The sequence below is a fragment of the Fukomys damarensis genome, unplaced genomic scaffold (assembly GCF_012274545.1).
Source record: "Fukomys damarensis isolate Sample0158 unplaced genomic scaffold, DMR_v1.0_HiC HiC_scaffold_15, whole genome shotgun sequence".
NCBI lineage: Eukaryota > Metazoa > Chordata > Mammalia > Rodentia > Bathyergidae > Fukomys > Fukomys damarensis.
This window is the reverse complement of record NW_022900927.1, coordinates 9,533,284-9,556,739: the sequence shown is the minus strand read 5'-3', so window position 1 is coordinate 9,556,739 and position 23,456 is coordinate 9,533,284. Positions and strand designations below refer to the sequence as shown.

At 36.2% G+C, this 23,456-nt stretch overlaps 1 protein-coding gene across 2 annotated transcripts in view; it reads right to left on the bottom strand.

Moving 5' to 3' along the window:
• The window catches only part of Nell2 (neural EGFL like 2), a 390,044-nt gene that overhangs the window by 12,882 nt on the left and 353,706 nt on the right, over positions 1-23,456 (bottom strand). For both annotated transcript variants that reach the window (XM_010638373.2, XM_010638375.3), the window contains exon 16: positions 6,866-7,006. In XM_010638373.2, coding sequence (XP_010636675.1) covers positions 6,866-7,006 — 141 coding nt within the window. The remainder of the gene's footprint in view (positions 1-6,865; positions 7,007-23,456) is intronic.

Here is a 23,456-nt window from a genome sequence, read left to right as displayed (position 1 = left end):
TTTTTTTTTTTTTTTTTTTTTTGGTACCAGGGATTGAACTCCGGTCCTTGTGCTTGCAAGGCAAGCGGCAGAAACACTGAGTTAAATCCCCGGCCCATGGTGATATATTTTCTATTTGCCTTTTATTTATTTATTTATTTATTTATTTTTTGGGGTATCAGGGATCAAACTCAGGACTTTGTACTTGCAAGGCAGCTGCATTGCCACTGAGCTAAATCCCCAGCACTTGCCTTCATTTTTAATTAGTTCCCATCTCAACAAAATCAATGAATAGGGACATTGGCTGAAAATATTAATACAATGAGCCTCATTATAGCTTGATTTGTCATGGGTAACACTGTTTATAATTTTGGATTATGATAAAAGAAAACTGTTAGCTACCATGCGCATATACTTAAACAAATTAGGAATTATGTTACTACATATTTCTTAAGATCAGAAAATTTTCTTTGTGATTCAAATGAAATTTTATGGGTTGGGGATTTAGCTCAGTGGTTCCGCTGCCTGACTTGTAAGCATAAGAACCTGAGTTCAATCCCTGGTACCAAAAAAAAAAAAAAAAAAAAAAAAAAAAAAAAGCAATTTTATTAGTTAAGTCTATATTTGACATACTTAAATATGGTATATTTGATGAGTTGATCTTTGTTTCCACTTAATAGTCTTAGAATTAGTAATTACAGTAAGTAGAGAAAACATGAAACATAATATATACATAGAAAAAAGAGTAAGAGCTTACTAGGGAGTGGGAGAGAGGGAAGGGATGAAAGTATATGTGTTCAGTTTAAGATGCACTGAATGTTCTTTTCTCTGTGCTTCTAAGTGGGCAGAAATAGGACTGAGCCAAAATATATATTTAGTGTGGCTATGCTTTCATTATTCCCCTTGTCAAATTCAAGTTCAAACTACCTATAAGGCAGATAAAGTTAATTCCTCTGCTGTATCCCTTTTCCCATTCCAACTGCCAGTAATGCCATTGTACTTAGCAAAAGTCCAAACACAAACACTAGGTACTCTGAGGAACCTTCCTTGATGCCAAAGAAGTAATAACTGCTATCTTTGTTTCCTTGGAGTACCATATTTATATTGTTTTCTTGAAATTAAATAAACTTTTTGCAATCATTTTCCACTTTGTCTTCTGGCTTTTTCATTTTTTAAGAAACTCATTACTTTATATCTTACATGATAACAAAGTTTATCTCTTCTACAAACTGAGAGAAGTGACCATTTCTCCTTCATATTTGTATGCACCAGATACCAGGCAAAGTGCCTCAGTCTACCTGGAGGCATCTTCAGTAATTTCCCATTGAATTCAATTTCAAGTTGTTTCATTTGTGTCTTTTTTTCTTGGTTAGGTCAAGAATTTTCAATATTTGGATTGAACAGAACAGTTAAAAGATTACAGGCATAGTGCTGCATGTCTGTAATCCCAGCACTTGGGAAGAGGAGGCAGGAGGACCACTGCAAGTTGAAGGGCAGCCTAGGCTACATAGTGAGTTCAAGGCTAGTCTGAACTACATGGTGAGACCCTGTCTCAAAAAACAGCAGAATAAAACAGAAAGATATCAGTTTTGTGGTCTTCACAAGTTTTTTTTTTTACTTCACCAAGCTTGAAGATCATCCAAAAATTAAAGAAAGAGAGGAAAATGTGGACATGAAAACAAAATGCATTTATATGTGAAAGAAATACTGTGTTATGTCCTAGAGAAAGACAAAAGTTTAAGCACAGCAGAAATGATGAAATAGAGTATAAAAGAGGCAACCTCACATGTTCCCTAGGGATTAATTGTCTAACCCTCTAGGATAAATAGATAAGCAAAATAACACACAATTTGAAACATTATAAGCAGTGGTGTGGCAAATCATACAACCTTAGCCTAGAAAGTAGTGAAGCAGTATTATTCATATTTTCAAGCAGCAATCTTATAGTTCAGAGTAATTGTAAATTCACTGCTGTGGTTTTGTCCACTTTTAATGCTTTTTTTTTTAAAGCAACAGAAAAATGGCACCTTCTCAGATATAATCATGCTCTTAAAATTGCATTCTTCTAAATACTAATATTACAATTCTCCAAATCACTGAAGTTGTAGTAAATGGGTAGTTATTTAGTCTTTTTAAAAATAATGAAATAGATGGGATCTTTGAAAAGAATTTGGAGCATTTTATCTTTTGAGAGAGTAGATTTTTAAAATTAATCTTTATAAGTTCTATCGGTAGATGATAGTAGAACTGTCTGCAAGAATAGTCGCTTTTTAAAAATGAAAATTTCTATGTTCATGGCACTTCCTTGAAAATCCTTTTCAGGTATCTTATAGAATACATTACTTTGCTATTTTATATTAATATTTGGCCATGTTATTTTAATGTTTAGCTTAATTGTCCTTGTTGATTTCTGGATTGAACTCACAAGTGCACTAATTATGTTTTATTTCGAACATTACTATATATCTACAAGTGTAGTAATATCTCAGTTCATGAATGCTTCTATTTGGCAACAATTTGGTTTGCAAACAAAGCATTTGGCAAAGGTGTGACTCTGTTTGTAAACTCTGCATCAGTTAACAAACATGACTATGCCCATTGTCCTCACAAAAGAACAGATGCAGCATCTTCCCCAAAGTCTCAAAACAAATTAAGTTCATAAGCTGAGGTACACTGTATTTTAAATATAGTCACTATATTTCATATCCATACCCATTTCTAATTAAAAGATTATCTATGGGCTGGGGATTTAGCTCAGTGGTGCCACTGCTGCCTCACAAGCGCAAGGTCCCGAGTTCGATCCCCAGTACAAAAAGAAAATTACCAATTTTCCACTTGACAAATAAATTCATCATCTGTTATGTGCCAGACATTTTTTCTTAGCACTGAGACATAGTGGCCAACAAGCAAATAAATAAATGTATATTATAATTTCAGAAGAACTATTGATTTCCATGAAGAAAACTGAAGCAGGGTGAGTGAAGAGTGTCAGTAATGGAAGACTACTTCATGTTGGGAGCTCAGGCGAAGCTATTTGTTACGGCTCAGTTTAGCAATGACTCCTAGAACTCTAATGCACTCAGAAGCAGGTCTTTAGGAAGGTGATTGGATCTGAGGGTGCAATAGCTGACTGATGTTAGGAGGGTGGGCCTGCTCTGAGGCCATTTACTTAGGGCATGACCTGGAAGGGTACATCTGACTTCCCAGCTCTTCTCTTTGCTTTCTGCTCCCTGGTCACCATGAAGTGAGCACTTTCCTCTGCCTGGACCTTTCCACCATGCCCTGCTTGCCTTGCAACCAGCCAACCACAGACTGAAAAGGTAAGCCAAAGGAAACCTCTTCCTTTAAGTTGTGGGTGTTGGGCATTATGTCTCAGCAATGAGAAAGTGACTAATTCACCATTCAAGAAGAAACCTAAACGAAATGAAAGAAGAACAATGTGCAAAGTCTTGCAAAAGGCTATTTCAGGCAAAAAGAACAACACATGCAGAGGAATTAGTTTGACATATTTAAGAAATGCCTATAGGATGAGAGAAAGCCAAGAGAGAGTATTATTCCCAAAGCCAAGTGAAGAAGGCTATGTTTTGAGAGAGAAAAAAATGATCAATTGGGGCAAATGCCTGAATGCTCAAATAAGGAGACAGAAATTGACCAGTGAATTTATCAAGATGGAAATTTCTAGCAATCTTGAAAATGAAGTATCAGCTGGAGCAGTGGGAATAAAGTCTCAGTTGATGCAAAAAGGCAGAGATAACAAGTAGAGAAAAATTCCTTCAAAGAATTTTGTTCTAAAGGCAGCAGAAAATAGATGTTTGGAGAGTTAAGTGATGTCAAGGGAAATTACTCTTTGTTTTTGTTTTGATTTTTAAAGATGTCTGCTACTCTAGTTTATATGTGGATGGGAATAATGCAGTAGGAAAAGAACATATAATATTATAGAAGAGAAGATAGAAATGTTGATTCAAAGTATTCAAGTACATCAGAGGGTATGAGATCCGAGCTACCATGAGAAGTTGTTTTGTTTTGTTTTGTTTTTGACAGGAGAATAGCCACTTCATCCAATGAATTGAAAGAGATGGGATGCAGCAAATATGAACGTAGATGAGAGAAAGCTAGTATGGATCATAGAAAAGTGAAGTAATTCTCTTTTGACTTCTTCTGTTTTCTCAGATAAATAGGCCATTGATAGAGAATGAAGAGAAAGGAAGCAGTACCCAAAGTTTGAGGAAATGGAAGGAGGTATAAAGTGGTTGTATTAGAGTTGGAGGGGAAAGAAATTAAGAAAATAGAATTCTGGAAACTGTTGTTATAATAGACAGCTTCTGAGATGGCCCCAGTGATTCTCGCCACTTAAGAGTCACACATGCGTGCAGTTCCCTTCCTTGAATGTGGACTGCATTTACTGACTTGCTTACAACAAATCGAATATGGGAGAAGGTGTGGGGAGACTCTAGCTGGAAGAGTGCTTCAAATGAGTGTCAAAAGGAAGGGAGGGACCTTAGAGCAATAATTCCCAGTCTGCTGGAATGCCTGGCTTAAAGTTTAAAGTGGATCAGCAGGACAACAGTCAGCAGAATCAACAATAAATTATTCTCAGAGCTGTTTGCTTTGGCTGTTGTGTACCCTGTGCCCCAATAAGATTGCTTAAATGAGGTCAACATACATCACATTACAAACCATCCCATTCCTTTCCTGTTCCCTGACCAAAACTCCTATACAAAAGTTGTAAATGTTTTTTCTTCTACATCTTTGTTCTCACGTCCTTGAGTTACAAATAGTCTCAGAGGTCTTAGCTCATTGCTGTTTCCCTGAAACTTTGGAATAGCCTCTCTAGACCTCTCATTGATTGAACTAAATCTCACCTCTGAGTAATCTCCCATCCTTTTACAGACACAGTCACATACAGTGACAAGGGACACTATATTTGACATTAGTTTATAAAATATGCCATCACTTTTGATATTATATTATAAAAAGATTGTGCCTTCCATATGAAGCTCTCTCTTCGATTGCTTACTCGAGGGAGTAAGACATACTTTCATGTCTTGAGTAGCAGTGTTGTGTGACCCATATATTAAGGAACTGAGGGCTAACAATAGCCACATGAGTCACCTTGGAAATAGATACTCCTAATTCCACTGAAAACAAGGCTTAAAAGTAAGACCTTAGTCCTGTACAAAATTTTGACTGCAATCTCATGAGAGTCTTGAAGAAGATTCACTCAGCAAAGTTATGTAAAGACTTCAGACCCAGAGAATAGGTAAAGTGCTATTTTGTTTAGTTTTCAGCTGCGAATTTATAGGGGTAATTTCTTATATATCAATAGATAGCTAATACATCCCACTTGAGATTTGTGGTCATATATTAAAAGATAGTGAATGAAGCAATAAATTTAAAATAAGGTAGTTAGTAGTATGTATTCTTTTCTATTAATACACAAATATATAGAAAAAAATTAACATTGGTTATCCCTAGATGCTAAGTGGAAAAGATGAGTAAAAGGGAAAGATAAAATGAAGATGCATTTTCAGCTATAACCTATATACTTCTGTATGACTTGCAGTATTTATAGTCAGATTATAATCATTATTACTGTGTATAATTTTTTAAATGTCAATCTTAATACAGCACCACAGAATACAAGCAAAGTAGCTTATCAAGGAAAATCAAAAATCACACTGATCTGTTTCCAAACTGCAATCTGTGGTTCTTGGAATTCTATATAGGACTAGAAATATTCACTCTGGACCATTTGCAGGTGCAAGATAAATCCCTAGGACCACAGTTAAGTGTCTGTTAAGAAACAAAGTGTTAGGCCCTGGTAAAATAGCAACATTCCTGTTTTTCTGTGAATATCCTGACGAACCCTATGCTCAAGGTCTACAGCTCCTTCTACTGCTACTGGTAAAGCCTACTGGAAGACTTGGTACCTATCACCCAAGTCTGTTTTTCTTATCCTTGTGAAAAAAACCCACTGAAGCCCCAGGATAGGAGACACTGTAAAATTCAGGTATCAAGTATCTTAAGTCAGATTCTCAAAGGCCTTCATTGATGATATCATCGTACCCTATTGTTCTCCCTTTCTCCCAGGCTCCTGCTGCTTCATAAAGCTGTCAATACAAATGAAAAAAAAAATGAGTTCCTGAGTTTTGTTTCCCATCACCATGCTATTGATTCTGATGGCAAATTCTTTTGCTGATAATAATTTTGCTGACAGTTGTTCACTGGACTCTACCTGGTTTATAAAAATTATGCACCTTACTTGAAGTACACAAGAGTAAACCTGTTGTTAATTCATTGAAAATAATTACAATTTAATCATAACCGTATACAGAGTGATTGAATTTCCTACTTTTATTACATTAAAAACTTCTTGGAAGCAGAGACCATATCTTATATATTCAGCATGCAACAGTCATTAAACATTTCTTACTTTGCCAGCCAAGCAACGTGTGAGGAAGAGCCCGGCATGGCATGCACTATACGCATTTTCCTTGGTTACATCACAGTCATATTTCCTTTATTCTTATTTTCTTTCTATCCTGCTTTTCATATCCATATTTTTCTTTGGTCATATTTTTGAATGCTCCCATTTTCAGAAGTGTATGTAATAATATAGGTTGCATTCTAAAACAGCTCTTCACAGTTGAAAGTCTCCACACACACACAAAAAAAACTGGTTTAGTGTCACAAGTGTTATCTAAAAATAGTCTATCATAATTAGTAAGCATAAATTTGATATTAACGTGTTTCTAATCACTTTTTTGTAAACAAATATAAAAAGTCAATCCCTTAAGGATCAACTAATGTCTACTATTGACATCTTATTGTATGTTGTTCAAGTCAAGAGGCATTCTTGAACTCTAGGTCTTCTCCTTGTACTGACCTTCACACGATTCTCCCCCTGGTGAAAACATCCCATTGTCATGGTAGCCATCTCTGCACTCACAGTGGTACCATCCTGGCAGATTGACACAATTAGCACGGCTGTCGCACTGAACAAAGCCATCAGAGCACTCATCGATATCTGTTTGATAAAGAAAACAGAAATTGGGTTTTATACAAGTCTTTCAAAGAAATGGGATTATTCTTCTACAAGGCCACTATAGTTTTATTGTCAGTAAATCTTTGACATTGAGACAATATGAAATCACAAAAGTCACCTGATTGTTAAAAGATGTGCAGAAATAATGAAGTAGTTCTAATAACAGGAGAAATGTCTACAAGGCTTCCCTGTTACAAAAGCTATTCACCTGTAAAAACTGGAAGCCATTGGTGCTTCTCACCAAGGATAATAGCTTTAGCTCTTCGGGACATGCTCTAGATCACAGTTTTCCAGTCTCTATAGGTTAAGTACGAGTACTGATAAAGCTCTGATTATGAATGCTGTGCTCATTTCAGTTTTATATGGTCTTTTCTTCTACCCTAAATGATGCAGAAAATTAATTGTGCCATTTCTTAGTGCTTGGACAAAAGACAACAGGCTTGAGCTTTAAACTTTAGAAGTGATATTAATTGGAAGAAGACCATGAAGGGATTCTTATAATCTAAGATTAGAAAAATTCAGTTTTTTTAAAGTAACTACAAAAAACTCAGATGTTTCTTCACTGAAGCAAATTTCCAACTCTAGCTACCCTTCAATTTAGTCTTTCTTTCTGCCTTAATGTAATTGTAAGGTTGTCTCAGTCCTCATGAAATCAACACATATTTCAATTGTTGCTTCACAACTTGTTTTCTCTTTTGTTACTCCTCTTTCAAGCACTTGACATACTGATTTAACTTCCTTTGGCTACATACCTATAATTTAGATTGCTGAATCATATGATAGTTCTTTCTGTCTTTAGTTTGTTCTGAAGTACTTTCTATAGTACTTAGATAGTACTTACAGAGTGTGTAAGGGTCCTCTTTCTTACACATCTTTGCCGATATTTCTGTCTGTTAGTATAACCCTTCTAACAGGAGTGAAATGAAATATTGTGGTTTTGTTATGGATTTCCCTGAAAATTAGTGATAATGAACATTTTTACATACATGACTACTTTTAGGCTATTTCTGTGTCCTTTGAGAAATATCTCTTCAGGCCATTTTCTATCCTTCCATTTTTAGTCTTTTGCATCTTCATAGGTAAAAGTTAGTATTTCGTTGGCAGTATAGACTCTGTCGAGATCCTCTAGTGTAGTCCCCAAGCCACTGTAGCTATGACAGTCACAGAAGTATTGGGAGGACCCCCCACTCAGTTCTGTCATGTCTGATACAGTGTCAGGTGGAATCCAGTGCCCGCTGAAGCTAACATAGTCCTGGGGTGCATCTGAATCCCTCAGCTACTAAGACCTCCTTGCTGCCGAGATTTTTCTAGGACCCAAAGCTATTATTGTCAGCTGGTTTTACTGTTTCAGGTCTTATAATCTTGTATTACCCAATAGAATTAGAAACATAGCAAACAGCAAACCTTGGGGATAAAAAAAAGTGTTGTTTTATTCCATGTAAGAACAACCAATCTGAATAAAAGCAATAAAAATATTAGTACAAGTTGTGTAACTCCTATTATTTAGTTTTACTAATCGAGACCTTAATTGGGTACACTTTTCTATATCAAAAACTAAAAACAAATTTTATAACAAATTATATTCTGTTTTAGAAAGAAACTAGTTCCTTAACTCCTTAGGGACAATTAGAACTTTATCAGTATCCACATTTAGAGCAGTCAGCTAGTGATGCTGTTATAATGCTGTGCCAAAGTATATCCAATGACAGTTATGAACAGTGGTCACACTTTGGGACCAAAATCAACCTAGATAATCAAAATGAAAGGTACTGCCGAGGATAGATTTTTGCTCATGGCATCTAAAAGGTCGTTTTGTTTACATGGAAATAATTATAAATTTCCTCATGTATTTGTTATTTCTACTATAATAACATAACTATGAACAATAATAAATGGACAAATGTTAAATCTATACCTAAAAGCAGACCTTAATAGGCACTTTAACATTCTCCCTTTTAAAAGGAAAGACTGATAGCTACTATTCTTGCATACACAAATAAAAAAGAATCCAATTCTTTTTTTTTAGCATGAGTACATTATTTTTGGAAGTAAGGTCAAATAATGAGAGCACTGCCTTTCATGCTATTCATTGTTAATAAAAATATAACATTATTTCTCACAAAAACATAGTACTTGTTCTATTTATATCGCTATCCCATGTACTGGTACTTAAATTATATTGATAAACAGTAGGCAATTAAAGATCCTCAAAACAATTAATCAACGCTTGATTGCTCACATGAGAGCTATTTGCTTTCTAGATTATGTGAAGCATCTTTTTAATCACAAGGTCATTTCCCTCTGTCTTTTGTTGAGTTTCTGGGAATCTCCTTTCAACATTTAGGGTTACAAACTCATTCGATCATTATATTACTTTTAAGAGCTGTGCAAGATTTGGGTATAATGTCTAAAATTTCATATAAGGCATATTTTCTCACATAAACTTTTGAAAGTACAATATGAAAACATATGTAAATAGACTTTACAAGTCATAAAATCCTCTACATAAGTTGGATGATAACAGTGCAGGTTTAGTGAATATTATTTTTGTCATTTTATAGTTCATACTATGAGGTTAGTGGCCTATATTAAAAATGCATGGATATAATTTTTTATTGTATTATTTAGTCCTCACAGCCACTAGATGAAAAGTCTTCTTATCCCTGTGTCATAGGCAAGAAAGGAGGGACAGAAAGTGCATCACTGCAGGTCACACAATCATCGACCAGAACTCCTTTATCCCCTCTCCCCCTCAGATCTGCCTCTCAAGGCCAGCACTCAGCCAACCAGAAACGGTCTATCAATTAGAACATCTCAGTGTATCTTTTAATCTGAGTGAATCCCAGCTCTTCTGCTTGCAAGGTATGTAAATTTGGATATGTTATTAAACACCTCTGAGTTTTCTGGTTTTCCGATTAGGAATAGCACTCTTTTTTGAGTAGCCTGTTATTAACATACAAGGCCTCACAGAAAGCCTCACTTGGCTTACAATAGGTACTTGATAAGTACAAATCCCAACCCCAAGTCTAGAAGCAGCCTCATGTCCTTGTGTCTGTTTTTCATTTTAAAAGATTATAAAGATTTTCATTATAGAAAATAGCAGGGGCTGGGGATTTCGCTCAGTGGTTCTGCTGCCTGCCTCACAAGTGCAAGGTCCCAAGTTTGATCCCTGGTACCAAAGAGAAAGAAAAAAGAAGAGAAAAATAGAAATATGGGCAAAGAAGCACATCTTAATTGCCTCAATTAGTACACCAGTCCTTCCCCTGTGTTGACATCAGGTAGGCCAAGTTCACATTCCACATGTCTAGGTGAAAATACCAGAGAGAAGGTCGGAACACTCTGGCTTAGTGTTATTTTAGCATTTTTATCCAGTATTTGCATACCCTATCTCCAGAGCTGCTTCGAATGCTCTTCTTGCACTTTCTTACCCTCTTGCTTTATGAGTATCTCATCTGTCTGTGTCGCATACTATGATCATTTTCCTAAAGGAAGCTTTCCTTGACCTTAGAAACTATGTTAAATCTATTACCCACAGTCTTGCATTTTCCCTAATACTTTCCCTGTACTTTTCCTTTATAACACCTACCATAAGATTTTTTTCCTGTATTCTGGGGGATGGAGGGAACTAAGTTTGCACAAATATTACACTGATTTAATTCATATAACTTAATTCTGGAAAAAGTTCCTATGTATTTCCCCCCTTTCAAAAGTATCTTGACTTTCCCTTTTTGTCTTTCCACTTAAATTTTAGATTTAGTTTGTAAATTTCTTGCCAACAAAACAGAATTAAATTAAATTGAACTTTTTAAGATAGTGAAGCAGTGGTTTTGAACCTAGAATTTCTGTGCTCTGAACAGCTATAAACTATCTTCGAAGGCAGAATAAATATATTTTAAATATGTGTGTTAGTTAGCTTTCTGTCCTTGCAACAAAATACCTGAGAAAATCATCGCAACGGAGGGAAGGTTTATGTTGGCTCAAGTTTCAGGTTTCAGTGCATGGCTTTTAGGCCTGTGATGAGGCCAAAACACCATGGTGGAAGGGAATGGCAGAGGAAAGACACTCATTTCACATAGGTTGAGAAGCAGAGAGAGAAGAAAGGAGCACATGCTGGTGGGCTTCCTTCTGCTTCACTTTTGGTTCCACCTGAGCCTCAACCCTATTTCAGGGTGCTGCTCACACTCAGGAAAGGTTTCCTCCCTCAGCTTGATGTCCCATATTCACAGGATCTCTGAAAGCACCCTCACAAACCCACTCAGAAGTTTGCTTTAATACTTTTCTAGGCATTTCTCAATCCAATTAAGTTGACAATCAAAATTACCCACTACGATACGTAATTCCTTGCAAAGTTTATGTCCCATGCACTATTTAAAAAAATTTTTTACTGACAATGCAGTCTTAAAAAGTCTAAATCAAAACATAGAAAGACCTATTAGTATTTCAACACTCTCTCCTTTGTGAAATACAAGCACACTTCGTTTGACTGCACTTTACTTCACTGACTTCTGCAAATAAGTATTTTTTACTAACTGAAGGTTTGTGGCAACTTCTAGGCAACAAGTCTATTGGTGCCTATCTTAGCCAATTTCTTATTGCTGGGACTCAGTATTCAACTCCAACAAATTAAAAGAGGTTTATTTTGGCTCATGTTCATTTGCTTGTTTATTTTTGAGTTTCAGCCCCCAGCTGCCTGGCTCCGGGGAAGAAGTGGCATGGATGAAGAGGCTGTTGCAGAGGAAATCTGCTCACCTCATGGCATCTGGAAAGCAGAGAAAGAAAGGAGGAGCCTGGATACACACTGTTCCAGGCCACATCCCAAATGAGCTCCATTTCCTAACATCCAGCTAGGATTTGGGGGGACATCTAGGTATAAACTATAACATTCCCCCTGACCCCCAAAAGGCTCATACACATTTCTTTATGTAAAATACATTTACATTTTCCCCATCTCTATGACTTGTCAAATTCCTAACAGTTTTGTCTCCTCTAGACACAAAGCAAATTCTTGGATGTGAGTCTGTGTAAAACTCACAAAGAAGGGTGAAGACTGCCAACACACAATAGCACAGTGTAAACATTCCTATTCCAAAGGGGAGAAAAGGGAGGTTGAAAGCGATGAGACCACAGCAAGACTGAAACCCCACAGGCAAACATTAAGTCCTGTAGTTTTGTGTCTGGCACTAGGGCAAGTTGTGGTGGGATGTGGGCTCCATATGGCTTGGGCTGTGGGCTCCATACAGCAAGGTGGGATCACAGCCCCTCTCAGGGTGGCTTTGCTCATTTGCTCACTGCTACTTTCCTCAGCCAATATTCCATGTTCCTAACTAGCATCTCCCACTTCCTGGTACCTCCCACTGCTCTTCTGGTTTTACCCTCACTGCTTTACACACTGACTTCTCAGGAGCACAATGCCTGCTTCTGAAGCCTTCTTCTGAAATGACCTCCCTCACCCCATAACCATTGCATTCCGCTTGGCTGTAAAACCAGTACCACATGGATAACACTGAGATCTGCGGCCAGCTCAAGCAGTAGCCAGAACCCCTTGAATCGTGAGTGCAGAGATGTCAGAATGCTTGGATAGCTGAGAACTGTGAATCACATCCTTGTGAACCAAATCCTGAATTCCCTAGGCAACCATTCTCTAGGGCATTCTTCTTGATCAAGGTGCCCTGGGGCTATATTTTCAAAGCAAAATCTTGTGCTTTTACACCACTGAGCCTCTCAATGGTGGCTCCCAGGATGTTTCCCAGGATGCTATGAAGGGATACCTGTTATTGTCTTGGGTGCAAAGTGTTTGGTTTCTTTCTTTTTCTTTTTCTTTTTTTTTTTTTTTGCTGCCAGGGATTGAACTCAGGTCCTTGCGCTTGCAAGGCAGGCCACCGAACCACTGAGCTAAATCCCTGGCCCCTTGGTTTCTTTTTAATGTTAAACTTTTTGTAACCAAGCTTTCCTGGGCCCCTAATTTGCAGGTACTTCTTTGCTGGTGAAACTGGAATCTTTTCAAATGCGTGTTTTGCTCTCAATTTTCAGCACATATCTGGCTAGAAGCTACCAAGAGAACCCATGCCACAATGTCAACATTAGGCTGTCATGAAGTTTTCCCTGCCAGATTAATTAGTCCTCTGCCTTTAATCTCAGTCCCCTGCAAAGTCTTATAGCATGAGCAAAATACACACAAGTTTTCTGCCAAAGCATAATACACATGGCCTGGAGTCCGACTGCCAACAGAGTCCTTGTTCCTAGCTGAACATTCCTGAGCCTGATTTTTACCATCTCTATTTTTGTCATCATTCTGGTCTTTTACCCCACCATCAGAATCTCCTACCAAGCCTGGCTCACAGCAATCTAGGGGAGCTTCTCTAGTTAGCATCTCGAAACCTTTCCAAACTCCTCCTGCAAACTACTTCCAAATTCTCCTGAGCCAGATGGTCAGGTATATTTACAGCAATAACCCCACTTCTCTGGTACCAAAATTTGCCTTGTCAGTGGGGCTTAATATCCAAGCCAAAAAATTAAAGGAGGAAGGTTTATTTTGGCTCTTGGAGGCTTTAATGTAGTGTAGCTTGGCTCCAAGGCAGATATGGCACGGGCGAAGGGCTTGCCCAGAGGAAAGCTGCTCATCTCATCACACTGCAGGGTGACAGAGAGAGGAGCAGCAGGAAAGGAACAAATACCTTTCCAGGTGACATCTCCAGTGACCTGCCTCTTCTGACCAGGCCACCTCCTAATATCAAGCCAGCTGTAGCATCTCCATAATTCCCCATCCACAATTACCTTCCATAAGCCACCTTCTCTGAGGGTGTGAAGCTTTGGGAGAACATCCAGATATATAAGCCATAACTGTGCTATTTTTCCAACAGCTCAGAAAGTTGTTAGCATTTTTAACAATATGGTACTTTTAAAATTTTACAATCTTTTGCACACTTAAGAGACTATAGCACTGTGTAAACGTAACTTACATGCATAGGGAAACCAAAAAGTCATGTGACTAGTTTTATTATGATATTCATTTTACTGCAGTTATTTAGAACCAAATCTGTACTATTTCAGGTATGTTAGTACTTTCTTCACTTTACAAGAATACATCACTCTTTGTTAGTTGGCTTGGTATTTTTGGTGACTTTATCTTCTTAATTTCTAAAGGCTTTAGTTCTCCAAGGAACTGTCATCAGACTTTTTATTTTTCTGATACCATGGATTGAATTCAGGACCTTGTGCTTGTGAGCTAAGTCCCTGGCCCCAGACTGAAAAAAAAAAAAACAAACTTCTAAATTCTAAACAATTTCACTCAGTACTAGGACATTAATATCCAAATAGCACCAGTACATTGAGAATTAACTGTAGTGAGTAGTGTCCCATAAAATATGTCTACTAGGAACCCGAAAATATGACCTTATTTAGAATTAGTATTTAAAGGTACAATTAGGTAAAAATCTCTATGAGAAATCATTTTATGCTTAGGATAGGCCCTAAATCAAGATTGATGTCTTTATAAGAAATGAGGACACCTGAAAAAAAAAGCAAAATTTGTAGGAAATCACTAAAACTCAGAATAGCCAAAGAAATTTTGAGTAAAAAGTATCAAAGTGGAGGTACACTATCTCATTTCAAAATGTACTACAAAGCTATAGTAACTAAAATAACACATCACTGGTATACCAACAGACTCACAGACCAATGAAACATCAACAGAGAGTCCCCCAAAAGTCCATGCATTTCTTTATAGCCAACTGATTTTCAGAAAAAGTGTCAATAATACACAATAGGAAAAGGACAGTCTCTTCAATAAATAATACAGATAAACCTAGAAGTCCACATGCAAAAGAGAATGAAAATGAACATGTCTCTCTCCATATATAGAAAGGTTATATTCTTAAATGGTAAGACCATAACAGTATGAAATTTCTACAAGAAAGCATAAAAGAAAAGCTCCATGACACTGTCAGGGGGATGATATTTTGAATATTACTTCAAAAGCACAAGAAAAAAAGCAAGAAGACAAATGTGATGATATCAAAGTAACAAGTTTATAGAGAGCAAAGAAAACAACATAGTAAAAAGACAACTTACAGAAGATATTTTCAAATCATACATCTGATAAGGAGTTAATATACAAAACATGTGAGAAACTCAACTCAGTAGGAAGAAAACAACCTCATTAAAAATTGGGCAAGAAGCAAGGCGTATTGGCTCATGCCTCTAATTCCAGCATTTGGGAGGCTGAGGCAGGAGGATTGCTGTGAGTTCCAGGCCAGCCTAGACTAGATAGTGAACTCTGGGTCAGTCTCAACTACATAGTAACACTTTGAGTGTCTCAAAAACAAAACAAAACAAAACAAAAATTGGGCAAGGGTTGGGGATTTAGCTCAGTGGTTCTGCCGCCTGCCTTGAAAGTGCAAGGGCCCAAGTTCAATCCCAGGTACCAAAAAAAAAAAAAAAAAAAAAAAATTGGGCAAAAGACCCAATTAGACATTTCTCAAAAAAAGACATACAAATAGCTGAGAATTATATGTAAAAATGATCAAACACTAATAATGTGAAAAAGAAAAACCAAAACTATAAGGAGATATCACCTTATTCCTTTGAAATTGGCTATAATAAAAAATACAAGAGACGGTAAGTGTTGTGGATGTGAATGAAAGGTCACTTTACACACTGTTGATGGGAATGTGAATTAACACTACCATTCTGCAAAACACCCTAACTTGGCTTTTCCACCCTCTAGAACTGTGAGATAATTAATTTCTTCTCTTTTCTTTTCTCTTTTTTCTTCCTTTCTCCTTTCTTCCTTCATTCCCTCCCTTCTTCCTTTTCTGTTCAGCTATTCAGTTTGTGGTTCTTTGTTGTAAGAGCTCAGAAAAATAATATAGTATGTCATTTACATTTTTATCCTAGAACTCTGTACTTTAGTCCAGACATGTATATTCAATTTATGATTTAACGATTCCATTTGTATACAAAGTTTCTCCTACTGAAGATACCCAATTCAGAAAACGGCAACACTATCCAGCTATTCAGGTAAAAATGGTTACATTAATTCTTACTGATCTGTTTTACATCTCTTATCAAATTCACCAGCAAATCTTACAGGCAATGCCTTCTAAAAATGTCCAGAGTCTAATAATTACTTTCAGCTATCTTCATGTTGCCATTCTAACCCATACTGCTCTCATTTCTCAGAGCTACTATAAAATCCTAATTAATTTCCTTGGCTCCATTTTTAGCTCTTAAAGCGCATTCTGCATCCACAGCAGCCAGATGATCCTTTTAAAATGTGTAACAGATTGTGTCACACCTCTACTCGGATCCTATCTCTATTCATGTAGAATTTTAAGAGGGAAGTATCTCGGGGAAAAGGTGTTGCTCATAACTTTTTGGTTCTCAGGCTATGGACTAAATTTCCCAGAAACCCTTCCCCTATGCCTAGATTTGTGTAAGAGTTAAACAATGAGAGAAATTTCTGCGATTTTCCAGAAGGCAGTAAAGCCCATGCCATTATTCTTGGGAAGTGATCAGCATGAGAGGTTCTCTTGAGCTCTGGCTTCTTCAACAGTTCTAGTGCTTAAGTCGGTACTGATTGGTGAATGCTTTGTAAAACAGCCTGGCTGCAGCCTTGGAGACCTTGAATCTCCTAGATTTTTCCAACAGAAGATTTAATCACTCTCTGTTCCTCCCTGTGATAAGGTCTAATTCCCAGATTAAACTTCTCATTCCTATGATACTAATAGTACTCCCATCTTTCCAACTTTAGTAGGGATATGGAGTAGACTAATACAGACAATTGTATACATTGGAAGACATGATGGAGAGTTGATTTAAAATAATAAATATAAGACAAAGAATAAAGTAAAATGGTTGTCAGAAACTTAATGAACAAGAGAATATTTTACAGACAAAAATGCTATGTGTATACTTGTCTCTCTAGTAGTTAATATTTAACTGGTCATAATTATGTAAACATTATGGATTTTTGAATTTTAGATGCAATCCATAATTAGAACTTGGGATCTTTATTTATATTTACTGAATAGAACTTAACTGTCAGCCATGGCAATATTAAAAAAAAAAAAAAGAAACTGAAGATGAATGGGAAAGATAGATGGTAGGAAAAGGCAGCAGACAGGAATTGGGATAAGAGTAAAGAGCAGACCCAATACTTTTCTCTTACGTACTAGTGAGTAAAAAAAGAAAAACTCTGCAGAAGAAGGGAATGTGGAGGGGTGACAATATGAGCGATGTAAATCCCCATATATCATAGCCAACCATCTACTTACTGGTAATGTTTAAACCTAATTAATCAAAGCATAGCACGAACACATTAAAAGAATTAAAAGTGGTTCCTCTTGCAACTTGTCAATGAGATTCAAGAGTGAATTAAGCCCTTAATGCCTGAGGCATCTTGTATAAGTAATGAGTTTACTTATATCCTGAGAATCTAGTAAGGGGCTAGTCATAGCCCATCTTTGAAGATGAGAACATAGTGTCAGGTTGCTTTCTTGTTTTGAGTTGAGATGAGGATTTCCTTTTACCAAAGGCTGCTACAAAGTGAGCAGGATGTGAATTAGGGGATTAATTCAGAAGTCCAAGTCCAAGAAGTTAGAGAGGAGAGTGTCAAAGAGCAGCTGAGCTGCCTATGATACTAAAGGGAATAATGGCCATTTTCAATCTCTCTGTGTTTTTCCTCTCTCTCATATATAAGATATATATCTATATAAATGGATATCAATATATGTGGATATCTATATGGATATGGAAATCTATACATACAGGTACATATGATATATGGATTATATATGCATGTGGGGCAATATCATATAATCGAACAGATACTTCTAGTTTAACACAGACATAAATTTCTTGTGATGTATGAGCAATATATTGAACAAAGGGAATTCTGGAAACTTCCTAAAACTTTAAAAATCTTTGCAGTTTTATATACATTTTATAACACAGAGTTGTATACTCAAAATAGTTCTATTCATTTATTTTTTTTGCTCATTGAGTTTATTGGTACATTTTAGGTATACAGTACAGTTGCATTCATCACTGGGATCTTGTACCTTTACACAACAGGTCTCAGTTCCCATTTTTTCCCATTACCCCTGCCCTCCCTTCACCCCGCCTCCCTTCCCTATTTACAAATACTTTATTTCCATTTTTTCGTTTTCTCATATTTTTTCTTTTCCCTTATTTCCTTTGCCCTACCCTGCCCACTTCCCCTACACCTTTAGCCCTTTTCTTCCTATTTCACATTGTCAATTATACCTTTAGGATCTTATGTACAATTGTCATTTTTCACACCAGAGAAACTATTCAGTATTTACACGTGTGACTTATTTATTTCACTGAAGAGTATAGCCTCAACGTGCATCCATTTTCCTATGAATGAATCTACTTTCTCATTCTTTATGGCTGAATAATATTCCATTTTATAGAAAAACCACACCTTCTTTATCCAGTCTCCAACTGATGGGCAAATGGGCTGTTTCCAAGTTTTAGCTATTACAAACTGTGCCTCTATAAACATGGGTATACATATATCACTGTGGTATGATTCTTTTAGTTCTTTTGGAAAGATACCCAGCAGAGGGATGGCTGGGTCAAATGGAGCCTCCAGTCCAAGCTCTTTGAGGTATCTTCATATTGATTTCTATAGTGGTTGCACCAGTCTGCACTCCCACCAATAATAGAGAAGGATTCCTTTCTCCCCACAGCCCCGCCAACATTTGTTATTGGTTGATTTCCTGATAGCAGGCATTCTTTCTGGGGTTCTATTCATTTATTTAACACACACACACACACACATATAAAATGTCTACCACCTAAAATATGTGATATACACTATCAGAAAACATTCTGAAGTTTATACTTTTATTATAAAAACATAGCATGAGTATCAATAACTCAGATACAAGGTAGATATCATGAGCTCTAGAGAAGAACAAATATATGAGTTTATAAAAGCAACATTACCTTACTCTGAAACTTATCAGTAAAAGTTCAATGAAAGCCAGGCCACTGGAGTAAAACATGTCCAAGCAGAAACTTTCAGCCTCATTCACAAATGCTGGGAATCACTTAAAAAACTTACTCATTTCCTACATTGGGATCAAGTACCTACTTTTAAGGAAGGCTTTCTTTTAGTGTTAGAGGATGTGATCTTTAGGGCCCTAAGAGAACACGCATGTGAAGCATCTGCTACTAATTCAATAATAATAATAACAAGGAGACTGCTCTTAATCAAGGTTAAAAACAGAACAGCTTTAATTCCTGTGCTTCCAAAGCCATTTTCTAATAACAAGGATTAGATTTTCTACTTGATGTACTTTAAGATTATTTCCGGAAGAAAGAAGCTGATTTTCTCAAGCTATCCACTAGGTATAAGAGGGCTAGAGTGTTTTTGTGCAATAATACACTGCAAGATTTCTAGTTACTAATACAGACCTACAAAAGACTTTATGCATTGGATGTGCTCACTTACTGGTTATTCAGGAAAATGAGCTTTGAATGGTATGCCAGGAATAGTAAGATGACAGCCAAAATAGCTATTCTGTATTTATTTGCAAACTAACTGACAAACCTATATTGCAAGAAATACTGTTTTGAGTGAAATGGGATCACAGATGCCAATAAACAAAGAAATGCAGTAGTATGATTTCTATATTTCTGAGTAAGAGCTGTTGGCTAGAGCTTCTGAATGGGTCCTAACCATTAAATGTACGGATGAATGGTTTCTATTGGCTTTGAGCAAGTGTCATACGTCTGACAGACTCTCTTGTTTTCAGGCCATTTTATTATAGCAACCACTTTCATCTCTGCTCAAACACCCATTAACTTGATGCAGGTTTTTTTTTCAGCAAGTAAGGAAACATCACATCTCTCTCATATAGATAATTGAATAGAAAAAAAATACCTAAAAGAAAGCAAGTGAGCAAACCAATAACTTCAAATTATAATTAGGTGAAACAGGCTATAGGATTTTTGAGGGAGGTATGCTCTTTAATGGTGCTCTGAAACCTCTTAACCACAGAGACTGATGACACTGTCTTGTCTGTCAATATGAGGTTATTTAATCAAATGTTTTCCAGACTAATTATATTTTGTGTTCACTTTAACAACCTATTTCTTCGTGATCAATCAGATCAGCTGTACAATCTAATTGCATCACTAAAGCAACCCCAAATGCTAGATGAAAAGTTTTCCAATCCTGAGTGTTTGATCTTAGGTTCCGCCTTAATCTACAGTTAGATAATGCATTTTAAGGGAAAAATCCTTTAATTCACATTAATTTTGTGATTTTTTTGATATAATAAAAGAAAAGGGAGAGGAAGGTAACATAATTATTTGGTCACTAATTCCTAGGTATTTTATCTATTTTCTGCATCTACCTTTCTTTATATTATCATTTATACACACATGCACTGTTCTTTTTTTTTAGGTTTTCATGGTAATAGGAAAAATGACATGGAGGGAACAAAAGGAAATCAACTTCTGTGTGAACAAAGGTGCCACAAGATCCTTGAAGTTTTCTGTGGCAGAACATGCTTCCCTGGAGCATGTCCTGCTGCTGCTTAGTGGCAGGCTATGTAACTGTAACTGCAACTGAGGTAAGGGGAAAAAATGAGAATCAAGACTTGCCATGTAAAGGTACATGATCCCAACAATGAATGTAACTGTACTGTATCCCTAAAATGTACCAATAAACTCAATAAAATTAAAAAAAAGAGAGGGGTGGTAAGATGTTTGTTCTATCCATCTCAGGGATTGATTCAACAACACGAAGCACTTGGAAATCTAACTTTATCGATACAGCCTCAGTGTTCTGCTGTTAAGGCAAAGGAAATGATCTAAATGTACAAGGATGAAGGAGTGATTAAATAAATTATGACACAGGTATAAAAGGGAATATTATGTAATTTCTCATAATTATGCTTTTTGAAAATTCTTAATGCCAGAAAATGCTTCCGATAAATATGTAAAAAGTAGAATCACAATTATGAGTAAAATATTATTACAGTATGTAGTTGAATATCTTATTCATGAATAAGAGAGCAGTTATCTCTAATCAGTAACATTACAGATGATTCTCATCTTATTTCGTATATTTTTCCTCATTTTATAAATGGTATAAAAATAAATATACATTGCTTTATAATTTAAAAAGATTACACAAAAGATTTTAGAATTTGTGGAAAAAATCAAAATGAATTAGCAGAGGAGTTTGTACACATTGGAAGTGTCTCAGGAAGGAAGGAAAGGTCATCTTTTCTCTCCCAGTCCTCACTTCCTACACATGGATGGACTCTCCTCCTGCTCTGTATCTGGTAGCAAGCTTTCCTCTTTATAAAATACATATTCCCTTCATTTGGACTCATTAAATCACATTTTCAAGGCTTTTCACAGGTCTTTTTTTTTCTATGATGCCATTCTAAATTCTCTGGGTTCTAACTCTCCTGCTGCATATACCACTGAACTACCAGTGTTTTGATTGCCTATTCAACTTATCAGAGCAAAATGTGAGGATTTACAGGGCCTGAATTATGCATCTTTTTTTTATTGGTCCCTCTGCTTCTGGAATATAACCTGGTACACAGTAGGATTCAATGAATATTTGCTGAATTCTGATGAATTCATTCTCAACAAACTGGACTGAATCATGAGTAGAATGCATCTGGATTTATATGTGGAGTTTTCAATGCAAATGAGAGGCATTAATATAGAACATATTGAAGCATTTGCATTTTTTCAGAGGAAATGATTCTGTAGTGGGTGTAAAAATATAAAGTGTTGGTCTTCTAAATTTTGGCTGAAAGTGACTAGAACAACATGGCAGGATCTTTGCACTGTAAAATCAAAGAGAAAATCCAGATGGGTGAGGCAGAAAGATTAATCTACTCCCCCATTTGGTGGTTGTAGGTCAGAGAATATAAGGAACATTGACAGCTGTTGTATTATTTTTACTTAATCAACATTTTCCTTTCAGAGTTACATTAATGTCTTTGAAATTTAAATCTAAAAATTTAAAGATAAAATTGTAAACCTTAAATTTTCCCCACTATTTAACTGAAACATGTCAAATATAATACATAAATATAGCTACAATGCACAGCTATAAAATTAAACATGCTCTATTTCTAACTTCCTAAAGAAAATGATTAAAAGTAGAAAAATCTGTTAGATCACCTCTGTTTGTCTCCCAGGACCACACTATGCCCAAATTATGGAGATGGACGCCAAGTCTTTCCACTCCAATCTTTTTTGTACCTAGAGAAGAAATTCACTAACTAGAAAAGTGAAATCTACTGGATATACAGGGAAAAGTAGTGATGAATTCTCCCTCACTGACTGTACATTTTTCTACTCACATATTTGATTTCTAGTTATACTGAATAAAACAGAGTCACAGTACCTGCTATAAGGTTCTAAATATCCAGAAAGAATAAAAAGTTATAGCATACTAATTGTGACAGAGATTCCTTGCTAACAATTTACAAAAATCTGTCTGTTCTTCATAGAGACTCAGCTAACCTGTGGAATATGAGTGTCCAAGGCTTCAGAAGTAGGCCTGCTACCTCCACCTTTATTCCCACTCTGCTGGCTGGATACAGCCAACAAGGTTACAGAAAACAGAGGAAGGGGAGGGGAAGGCAAAATATTAAGGGTTGGCATTTCCAAATTTTGAACCAATCATAAGCACTTTAAACAGTTATGTAAGAAATACATTTCTATTACATTGAAGTCATAATGAATTTTGACTATTTGTTATGAATATTAATACTCCTATTGTGGTTGGAATGTGCCACCTGAAACTCATGTAATGAAAACATATTCTCTAGTACAACACTGTTGAGAGGTGAGACTTTAGGTCATGAGGCACAAATAAATAAGTTAATCCTGATTTTAGCAGATTCTACTACACAAAGGTGTATATTATAATTAATCACCAGTGAAATACAAATCAAAGCCACCATAATTAGATAATACCTTATTTTCTTGGTAGGATAGTTATTATTTGTTAAAAATAAACGAAAATACATGGTGGTGGATGAGAATGCATATTCGTATAGCTATCATGGAAAACAGTATGGTGGTCCCTAAAAAAAATTAAAGACGGAGCTAATAGGACCCACCAATTGCACTTCAGGTTACATAGCCAAAGTAACAGAATTCTAGTGGCATTATTCACAAAGCCAAACTTTGAAAAAGCCCAAATGTCCAACAATAGATACAGAAACTATAGTATACAATGGATTGGAGGGCATTATGTTTAGTGAAACAAGCCAGACACAGAAAGGTAAATAAATATTTTATGATCTTACTTATAGAACCTAGAGCAGATTAGGCAATGCAGAATAGTGGCTGCCTAGGGCTCAGGGGAGGGGAATAGAAAGATGATGATTAAAAGGTACAAAATTTAAGTTATGCTATATAT